Source organism: Leptosomus discolor, unplaced genomic scaffold (genome assembly GCF_034619465.1).
Source record: "Leptosomus discolor isolate bLepDis1 unplaced genomic scaffold, bLepDis1.hap2 HAP2_SCAFFOLD_124, whole genome shotgun sequence".
Taxonomy (NCBI): domain Eukaryota; kingdom Metazoa; phylum Chordata; class Aves; order Leptosomiformes; family Leptosomidae; genus Leptosomus; species Leptosomus discolor.
Genome location: NW_028237881.1, coordinates 230427 through 240415, shown reverse-complemented (window position 1 = coordinate 240415; position 9989 = coordinate 230427). Strand labels below are relative to the sequence as shown.

At 75.3% G+C, this 9989-nt stretch overlaps 2 protein-coding genes across 2 annotated transcripts; both read left to right on the top strand.

The window, feature by feature from the left end:
* Positions 1–66: 66 nt before the first annotated feature.
* LOC147412525 (synaptophysin-like) lies at positions 67–1083 on the top strand (the record flags this gene model as incomplete). Its single annotated transcript, XM_086481315.1, is given in 5 exon segments — positions 67–160; positions 163–216; positions 219–256; positions 798–1024; positions 1026–1083. Coding segments are annotated over 5 exon segments (471 nt in total), but the record flags the coding sequence as incomplete, so codon positions are not given.
* A 3850-nt stretch (positions 1084–4933) lies between these two features.
* Positions 4934–9418, top strand: ATP6AP1 (ATPase H+ transporting accessory protein 1). Its single transcript, XM_086481314.1, is given in 13 exon segments — positions 4934–5193; positions 5658–5730; positions 5732–5785; positions 6042–6121; positions 6581–6632; positions 6634–6776; positions 7217–7257; positions 7350–7435; positions 7678–7722; positions 7764–7930; positions 8401–8448; positions 8565–8799; positions 9209–9418. Coding segments are annotated over 13 exon segments (1494 nt in total).
* The last annotated feature ends 571 nt before the right edge of the window (positions 9419–9989 follow it).

The window sequence follows — 9989 nt, the reverse complement described above, 5'->3', positions numbered from 1 at the left end:
TCCCCTGGGGTGGGGATGGGGGTCTCGGGGGTCTCGGGGGGTCTCTGAGGGGTCCCGGTGCGGCAGGACCTGGGGGTGACGGCGGCGCTCGCCTTCCTGTGGCTCGTGAGCTCGTGCGCGTGGGCCGCCGCCCTCGCTGACGTCAAGGCGGCCACCGCCCCGCGGGGGTCCTGGCCCAGGTCGGGGGGTGCCAGCGCCCGGGGGTCCGCTGCCACGCCGGGGGGGGCCCCACACCTCGGGCCTCAACACCTCCGTGGTGAGTGCCGCCCTCCGCGCCCCACAGCGCCTGCCCCACGGCGCCCCACGGTGCCCCACAGCACCTGCCCACAGGGCCCCATGGCACCCCACAGCGCCCCACAACACCCCACAGCACCTGCCCCATAGAGCCTCACGGCGCCCCATGGCGCCCCACAGCACCTGCCCCATAGCGCCCCACGGTGCCCCATGGCACCCCACAGCACCCGACAGCACCCCACAGCGCCTGCCCCACGGTGCTCCAGAGCCCCCTCTGCCCCCAGCCCCCCCAGCCCCCCAATACCCCCAGTGCCCCATAGTGCCCAATACCCCAGCCCCCTCTGCCCCCCAGAGCCCCCAGAGTCCCCCCAGCCCCCTCTGCCCCCCAGCCCCCCACAACCCCCCAATACTCCCATGCCCCCATAGACCCCCCAGTGCCCCATAGTGCCCAATACCCCACAGCCCTCTCTGACCCCACAGCCCCCCAATACCCCAGCCCCCCCCACAGCCCCTCCTGCCCCCCAGAGCCCCCCCAGCCCCCCACAGCCCCCTCTGCCCCCCAGGTGTTCGGGTTCCTCAACCTGGTGCTCTGGACGGGCAACATCTGGTTCGTCTTCAAGGAGACGGGCTGGGGGGGCCTGGGGGCCCGCGCCCCCCCTGGGGGGGTCCCCGAGAAGGCACCGGCCCCCGAGGGGGGGTACGGGCAGCCCGAGGCGGGGTACGGCCAGCCCGGGGGGGGCTACGGGCAGCCTGGGGGCTACCAGCCCGAATACGGCCAGGGGGGGTACGGCCCCCCCCGAGGGGGGGTACGGCCAGGGGGCCCCCACCTCCTTCGCCAACCAGATGTAGGGTGAGTGGGGGCGGGGGGGCTGGGGGGGGGAGTTGCCCCATGGGGGAGGGGAGACCATAGGGGGCGTTGGTGGACGTGCTGGTGACACTGAGGGCGCCCCATGGGGGGGGGGGTTGGTGCCCCATGGGGGGGTTTGGGGGTGCCCGGGGGGGGGGGAATGCTGGGGGGGGGGTTTCAGGTGAATGGGTGGAGCCCCATGGGGAGGGCTTGGTGTCCCATGGGGGGATTCGGGGGCGGTCGGGGCACTTTGGGGGCTCCCCATGGGGGGATTTGGGGGTGCCCTGGGGGGGGTGGGGGAATGCCGGGGAGGGGGATTGGGGTGAATGGGGGAGCCCCATGGGGGGGATTGGGTGCCCCATGGGAGGGTTGGGGGGCGGTGGGGGCACTGGGGGCGCCCCATGGGGGGCTGGGGTTGCACACTGACGTGTCGTGTGTCCCCCCCCGCAGGACCCCCCCCGCAGCAGGGGGCGCTGTGCCGAGGAGCCGCCCTGTGCGGCGGCGACCAGGGGCGGGGCCGGGGGCTGGGCCACGCCCCCGCCTCGCCGAGGGGGCGTGGCCGTGGCGTGGGTGTGGCCTGAGCCTGCCCCCACTGTGCCCTCCCCCCGGCCTGCCCCATAGCCCCGCCCCATAGCCCCGCCCCCCACTGTGCCCCACGGCCGCTCCCTGCCAAAGCCCCGCCCCCCCGGCCGTGCCCCTCCCCCCGCCCCCCGTGTCTGTCTTGTGCCGTGATCGTGACGTTTCGGGGACACCCCCCCCCCCCAGCTGCCCCCCAAATGTGGGGCGGGGCCGGGGGGGCGGGGGGTGGGGGGCTGAGCCCCCCCCCCCCTCGGCCCCACGGAGGGAATAAACACGACGGTGAAACCGCCCGCGCCCGCCTCGTCCTTGCGGCCCGCGGGGGGGCTGGGGGGGGGGGGGGGGAGGGGGGTCGTGCGTGACCCACACGTGTGGGTCCGGCCGTGGGGCGCGGGACACCCCCCCACCCCCCCCCGGCGCCAGCGGGGGAAGGGGCGGGGCGAGGCGGAGACCCCGCCTCCCCGTGAGTTGACCACGCCCCCACACTGTAACTCCGCCCTCAAACCATGACCACGCCCCCCCACTCTGGCCACGCCCCCCTGAGTCATTTCCCTGCGCGGCCCCGGCGGAGCGAGGTACCGGCCGCGGGACCCCCCCGGCCCCCCCCTCCCTCCGCCCCTCCCCCACGGGCGCCCCTTCCCCCACAGGGGTCCCCGTGACACCCCCCCCCCCCCCCCCGGTGGCCCTACCCCGCCCCCATCGTGCCCTTCCCGGGCCAGTGTGTGCGCGTGTGTCCCCCCAGGGGTGTGTGTCCGTCCCGTCCCCCCCCCCCCGGTCGGCCCGTGACCCCCCCCTCGTGACCCCGTGACCCCGTGGCCCCGCCCCCAGCCATGCGGGGGTACCGGGGGCTGACGGACAAGGAGCTGCTGGAGAAGCTGAAAAGCTGCCGCCTCCCCCCCGGGGCCCTCGCGGGTGGGCACTGGGGAGACTGGGAGAGACTGGGGATGTGTGGGACTGGGGCGCTGGGGGCTCTGGGAGGGACTGGGGGGAGTGGGAGGGACTGGGGACGTGTGGGACTGGGGCACTGGGGGCGCTGGGGGGGACTGGGGGGGACTGGGGACGTGTGGGACTGGGGCACTGGGGGCGCTGGGGGGGACTGGGAGGGACTGGGGACGTGTGGGACTGGGGCACTGGGGGCGCTGGGGGGACTGGGGGGGACTGGGGGGGACTGGGGACGTGTGGGACTGGGGCACTGGGGGGGACTGGGGACGTGTGGGACTGGGGCACTGGGGGCGCTGGGGGGGACTGGGAGGACTGGGAGGGACTGGGGACGTGTGGGACTGGGGCACTGGGGGGCGCTGGGGGGGACTGGGAGGACTGGGAGGGACTGGGACGTGTGGGACTCAGGCACTGGGGGCGCTGGGAGGGACTGGGGCTGTGTGGGACTGGAGCACTGGTGGGACTGGGAGGGACTGGAAACATGTGGGGTGGGGGGCACTGGGGGGGGCTGGGCACACTGGCAGTGGGTCACGGTGGGTCACGGTCGCCCCTCCCCCCCCAGGCGCCCCCGGAAACTTTACGAGAAGAAAATTTTCGAGTTCGAGACCGAGCGGCGGCGGCGGGGGGGGGGTCAGTGGGGGAAGGGGCTGGGGGGGCTGGGGGGGGGTCAGTGGGGGGGTGGGGGGGGTCAGTGGGGGAGGGGGCTGGGGGGGCTGGGGGGGTCAGTGGGGGGGGTGGGGGGGGTCAGTGGGGAGGGGGCTGGGGGGGCTGGGGGGGGTCAGTGGGGGAGGGGGCTGGGGGGGCTGGGGGGGGTCAGTGGTGGGGGTGGGGGGGGGTCAGTGGGGAAGGGGGCTGGGGGGGGTGGGGGGGGGGTCAGTGGGGGGAGGGGGCTGGGGGGGGTCAGTGGGGAGGGGGGGGCTGGGGGGCCGTGTCAGTGGGGCCGGGGGGAGGGGTTGGGGGGGCCCTGTGCCCCACTGACTCCCCTGCCTCCCCGCAGAGGGTCCCGACTACGATCGCCCCCCCCCGGACTATGAGGGGGCAGCGCGAGCCCGGCAGCCTGTGAGGGGGGGGATTTGGGGGGCTGCGGGGGAGGGGGGGACTGGGGGGGTCCTGGGGGGGGTTTCGAGGGCTGGAGGGAAAAGTGGGGCACAGGGGGGGAATCTGGGGGGGATTTGGGGGTCTGTGGGGCACGTGGGGGGGACTTGGGGGGTACTGGGGGGGATTTGAGGGGCTGGGGGGGTCTGTGGGTCAGGGGGTGGATCTGGGGGATACTGGGGGGGTCTCTGTGGGGCACGAGAGTGGAATTGGGGGGGTCCTGGGGGGACAGTTGTGGGGCTGGGGAGGATTTGGGGGAGGGGTCCTGGGTGGGACCTTTGGGGCACGGGGGGGACCCGGGGTGGGTTTTGGGGTGCGGGGGGGGGGAGTTGGGGGGGTCCTGCCCCACTGACCCCCCCCGCCCCCCCCCCCAGATCGGGGAGCGCTTCCGAGCCCCCCCGACCTGACGGAGCCGGAGGAGAGGTGAGGGGGGGGGGCAGGATGGGGGGGGCCCGGGGGGGACTGGGGGTGCCCCCCCCCACCCCGCTGACCCCCTGTGTCCCCCCCCCCCAGGCTGGGCCGGCCCGGTGGGGGGCTCCGGGGGGGCCTCCCTGCACCTGGCGCCACGGCAGCCCCTGCGCCCCCCCCCGGCGCCCCCCGCCCCCCCCCCGCGGCCGCCTCCTCCCGCTGGCGCCGCAGCTCCTGGCCCTGGGGCTACTGGTCGTCCTCCTGCTCTACCTGGGGGGGCGAGGGGGGACCCCTGCTGCCCTCTCCCCCCCCCAGGGCTGACACCCTCCCCCTACCCCGGGGACCCACCCCCAGGATCCCCTTGGGACCCCTCCCCGGGCCTCACCACCCCCCCAAAGGGTCTCCACAAATGCCCTCCCCGCCCCCAAGACCCCTCCAGGACCCCCAGAAGCCGCCCCCAGGGACCCCAGATCCCCCCATGGGACCCCCAAATCACCCCAGACCCCTCCATATGCCCCTTTGGGCCCTCCAAATCACCCCCTGGGACCCCCAGGCCCCCTTAGATCCCCCCCATGGGACCCCAAATCACCCCCTGGGACCCCCAGACCCCCCCAGATCCCCCCCCATGGGCCCCCAAATCACCGCCTGGGACCCCCCCGTTCCGACACTACCCCCCAAACCCGGGGGGGGGTCCCGGGGTGTCGTTGTCACCGTCCCCCCCCCAATAAAGTCGCAGTGTTTGTACGGGGCTGCTGCTGCCAGTCAATGGGGCGGGGGCGGGGCTGGGGGCGGGGCCGATCGCGGGGCGGGGCGGGGACAAGGGCGCGGAGGGAAATGCCGCAGGGGGCGGGGCTGGTTGCGGCAGGGGGCGGGGCCAAGGCGGCGGGGCAGGGGGCGTGGCCGGGGCTGGCGGCTGCGGCGGGGCGTGTCGGGGGCGGCTCGGGGGCGTGGCCAGCGCGAGGCGGCGGACGGTGGCCGAGGAGCGGCTGCGCCAAGATGGCGGCGGCGGCGGCGCTGAGGGACTGGGCCTGGGCCTGGGCCTGGGCCCTGGGGCTGAGCCTGGCGCTGGGCCCGGGGGGGCCCGGGGGGGGCAGGTCCCACTGCTGGCCTGGTCCACGCACAGGTGGGGGCCGGGGGCCTCCGGGGGGAGCTTGAGGGGGGGTCAGGGGCCTTTTGGGGGCGTCAGAGGGGTGTCGGGGGGCCCGTTGAGGTGTTTGGGGGGCGCTGAGGGGCCTTGAGGGGGTCAGGAGGGCGCTGAGGGGCCTTGGGGGGGCTCGGGGGGGCGCTGAGGGGCCTTGGGGGGGCTCGGGGGAGCGCTGAGGGGGGGTCAGGGGCCTTTTGGGGGGGTCGGGGGGTGTTGAAGAGGCGCTGAGGTGTTTGGGGGGTTCAGGGGGGCGCTGATGGGCCTTGAGGGCGGTCAGGAGGGCTCGGGGGGGGCTTTGGGGCGTTTGTGGGGCCGGGGGGGTGTGTTTTGTGCGGGGGGAGCTGCTGTGGCCCATCCCGGGGGTGTCTCCCCCCCCCGGCCCCAGCAGAACCCCCCCCTTGCACCCCCCCGCAGCGCCCTGTGGCCCCCCCCGGCCGAGGGGGCCGGGGGGCGGGTGGTGGGCGAGGAGCAGCTCCGGGCCCTGCTGACCCCCCGCCCTGCGCCACGGCCCCTCCACCGTCCTGCTCTTCCTCCAGGAGAAGGTTTGGCCCCCCCCCCCGCCCCCCCGCACCACCGTGGCTCCCCAAAGTCGTCCCCCCCCATCCCCCCATAAATGCCCCCCGAAGGGCTTCCCTCCCCCCCCCCCCCCCCCCCGAAAAGGGGAAGTGGGTTCCCCGCCTCCCCCCCCCCCCAGCGCGTGACAGTGACGGGGCCCTGCTCAGCCCATCCCCCCGCCGTGTGCCCTCCCCCCCCCCCACTGATGTGCCCCCCCCCCCCCGTGTGCCCCCCTCCCCCCAGCTGAGCGTGGAGGATTTCACCGCCTACGGGGGGGTCTACGGGAACAAGCCCGACAGCGCCTTCCCCAACCTGGAGGTGGGGCTGGGAGTGGGGGGTGGGGCTGGGGGGGGACATGGGGGGGCGTATGTGGGGCTGGGGGGGACATGAAGGGGCATATGAGGGGCTGGGGGGGGCATGGGGTCTGGGAGAGGGACATGGAGCGTATGCGGGGCTGGGGGGGACATGAAGGGGCATATGAGGGGCTGGGGGGGGGCATAGGGGGCGTATGTGGGGGGCAGAAGTGGGTGGGAAGGGGGACGGGGGGGACTGGGGAGGGGAGATGTGGGGCTGGCGTGGGGGTGTGGGGGACTCTGGGGGTTTGGGGGGTCCCAGGGCTTCGTTGGGGGGGGGGGGATGTGGGGTTTTGGTGGGGGCCACAGGGAGGGGATGTGGGGGGCAGGAGGCCTGAGGGGGGGAATGTGGAGTTCGGGGAGGCCTGTGGGTCCCGGGGGTCTGGGGGGGGTCGAGCCCCCCCCGACCCCCTCCCTCTGCCCTTGCAGGGGGCGCTGGGGGGGGGCGGCCTCGGCGCTGGTGCTGCCGGCGGTGGCCGGTGGGGGCGGCGGAGGCCCTGCCCCACACGCTGGCCCGGGCCCTGGGGGCCGCCCCACTGCGGGTGGACGGGGCCGCCCTGCGGCAGCTGCGCCTCAACGCCTCCCTGCCCGCCCTGCTGCTGGTGCGCCTGCCCCATGCCGCCGGGTACGCCCCACGGCCGCCCCACAGCGCCCCGCGGGGTCCCACGGCTGCCCCACCGCAGCCAGTGCTGCTCCCGAGCTGCCCCATGGCGCCCCATGGCCGCCCCACAGCACTCTGCAGTGCTCCATGGCTGCCCCACAGCACCCCACGGTGCCCCATGGCTGCCCCACAGCCACCGTACTGCACCCCATGGTGCCCCACGGTCCCCTACGGCCGCCCCACAGCACCCCACGGTGCCCCATGGCTGCTCCACAGCCGCCTTACTGCACCCCATGATGGCCCACAGTGCCCCATGGCTGCCCCACAGCACCCCACAGTGCCCCATGGCTGCCCCACAGCACCCCACGGTGCCCCACCCTGCCCCATGGCTGCCCTGTGGTGCCCCACGGCTGCTCTGCCCCACGGCTGCCCCACAGCCTCACGCTCTCCCCTCTTCCCCCCAGCTCCAGCCTCATGGCCCCCAAGGAGGTGCTGACCAGTAACGGTGAGTGGGCGCCCCCTGGCTTCGGGGGGTGCTGGGGGGGGGGGGCGCTGTGTGTGGCGTCCCACGCCCTGACCCCCCGCTCTGCCCCCCAGACGAGATCCTGGGGCAGGTGCTGAGCGCCCTGAAGGAGGAGGAGGTGCCCTACACCGCGCTCTTCACAGCCCTGCGGCCCTCCCGCGTGCGTAGCTGCCCCACGGCCCCTGTGCCCCCCACCTCTGACCCACGGCCCCCCTGTGCCCCCCAGCTCAGCCCCACGGCCCCCCTGTGCTCTCCAACTCACCCCCCCTGGCCCCCTCTGACCCCTAACTCACCCCCCCCATGCCCCAAACTCACCCCCCCGGCCCCCTCTGACCCCCAACTCACCCCGCCATGCCCCCAGCTCAGCCCCCCAAGCCCCTCTGACCCCCACATCCCCCCCAGGTGCTGCGGGAGGCCGGGGGGGCACCAGCTGTGGGGCCGGGCCGGGCTCTGCTGGGGCAAGAGAGGAGGCCGGGGGGCCCGAGGAGGTGCCCCCCCCCCTGCGCTGGCCCCCCGCCGCCCCCCGCATCCTGCTCTGGGCCCGGAACCTGACGGTCGCCTACAAGGGGGAGCAGCGGGACCTGACGGGGCGCACCTTCGGGCCGGGGGCCACCGTCGACCTGGGGGGCTCCTCCTGGGACCCCCAAGAGGCCAGGTCAGCTGGGGGGGGGGAGGGGGGGGCTGGGGGGGCGGGGACCCTTTTTTGGGGGGCTGGGGGGCATTTAGGGGGACTTGGGAGGCATTTAGGGGGGGGCTCTGGGGCTCTTGGTGGGGCTGGGGGGCATTTTGGGAGGCTGAGGGCCATTTTGGGGGACCTGGGGGGCATTTAAGGGGGGCTCTGGGCTTTTGAGGGGGGCTGGGGGACATTTTGGAGGGGCTAGAGGGCATTTGGGGGGGGCTGGGGCCTTTGGGGGGGCTGGGGGACCTTTGTGGGGTGTTTGGGCCCTTTGGCAGTGCCTGGGGGATGGGAGGGGGCTGGGAGGTGTTTGGGGGCATTGGGGGACCTTTTTGGGGGGCTGCAGGGGGTTGGGGGGGCCTGGAGGGCCTTGGGGTCTCCCTGCGGGGGGGTCCTGGGAGGTTTTGGGGTGCCCCCCTCCCCTGATGCCTGCCCCCCCCGCGCCCCAGGCTGGTGCTGAGGTATAACGACGTGTTTGGGGAGACGCTGAACATCACGTGAGTTGGGGGGGCCGGGGGGGTGTCTTGGGGCCCCCCTGGATTTTGGGGGGGCCCCGAGGGTGCTGGGGGGGTGTCGGGGGTCGCTGACCTCCCCCCCCGCCGTCCCCCACCAGGCTGGTGCTGCGGCAGGCCTGGTTCCCGGTGTCGGGGCGCCCCTGGGCCTGGCTGGCAGAAGTGGGGGTGTCGCTGCGGGGGGAACCCCCCGCGACCTTTGTGGGGCGGGGGGCGGCGGCCCCCACCCCCCTGGGCTGGCGCTGTGGGGAGTTGGGGGCCCCTGGCCCCTTCCTGCTGCCCCCCGACCCCCCCGGGCCCGCCCGGCCCTGGCGTCTGCTCCTGCGTGACCTCCAGGTAGGGGGGGACCCTGAAACTGGGGGGGCCCGGGGGGGGTGGCCCCAGATTCCTGGGTCCCTATGGGGGGGGTCCTGGGGTCCCTGGGCGGTCCCCAAATTCCTGGGTGTCTGTGAGGGGGTCCTGGTGTCGCTGGGAGGGGTCCCCAGATTCCTGGGTCCCTATGGGGGAGGTCCCTGGGGGGGTCTCCACATTCCTAGATCCCTTATAGGGCAAGTCCTGGGGTCCCTGGGGGGGTCCCCGAATTCCTGGATGTTGGGGGGGATCATTGGGGGTCCCCAAAACTCAGTCCCCAGAGGGTGGGTGCCCGGGGGGGTCCCAAACAGCCACAACGGCACGGGGGGGGCTGAGTCTGTTCCCCCCCCTGCCTGGGGATGCCCCCAACCCCTGTCCCCCCCCTTCCCCCCAGGTTCAGGCGTTCAACGTCTCGGGGGGCTCCTTCGGGGGGGCCAGCGACTGCGCCGCCTTCTTCTCCCCGGGGGCCTGGATGGGGCTGCTGACGGGGGGGCTGCTGCTGGGGGGGCTCCTCTATGGGGGGGGGCAGCTCCTGCGCCTCCGCACCATGGACCGCTTCGATGACCCCCGCGGGCCCCCCCTGCCCGTGCCCCTGGGCGACTGACCCCCCCCCCCCCCCCCCCCGTGCCTCCCCCCAGCGCCGCGGGACCCACTTGCCCTGACCGGGAGACACCCCTGTGCCCCCCCCCCCCCCGTGCACCCCCCCCCCCTCCTTCCTCTGCCCCATAGCGGCTCCTGGTCCTGGGGGGCTGCCCCCGGGGACCCTCCCCCCATACCCCCCATCAGTGAGCCCCCCCCGGCCCCCCCCCCTATTTATTGTGTTGCTGGACAATAAACCCGCGGCTGCTGCCCCCGGCCTCGCTGCTTTGGGGGGGCGGGGGGGGGGGGCGGGGGGCTGCAGGGCCCTATGGGGGGGGTGTGTCTCTCTGGGGTTAGAGGCCACGCCCCCTGGGACTGAGGCCACGCCCCCTGGAGCGGAGCCACGCCTCCAGGGCACTGTCCTGCTCCGGGGTGAGGCCACGCCTCCAGGGCGCGATCGCTCTCCCGGGTGAGGCCACGCCCCTACGCGAGGCCACGCCTCCAAGCCCCCGGCCGGCTCCCGCCGGAGCGCCGCAGCCTCGCGCCAGTGTAGAGCTCCGCCCCCGCGGCAAGGCACCGCCCCCTGGCCCCACGTC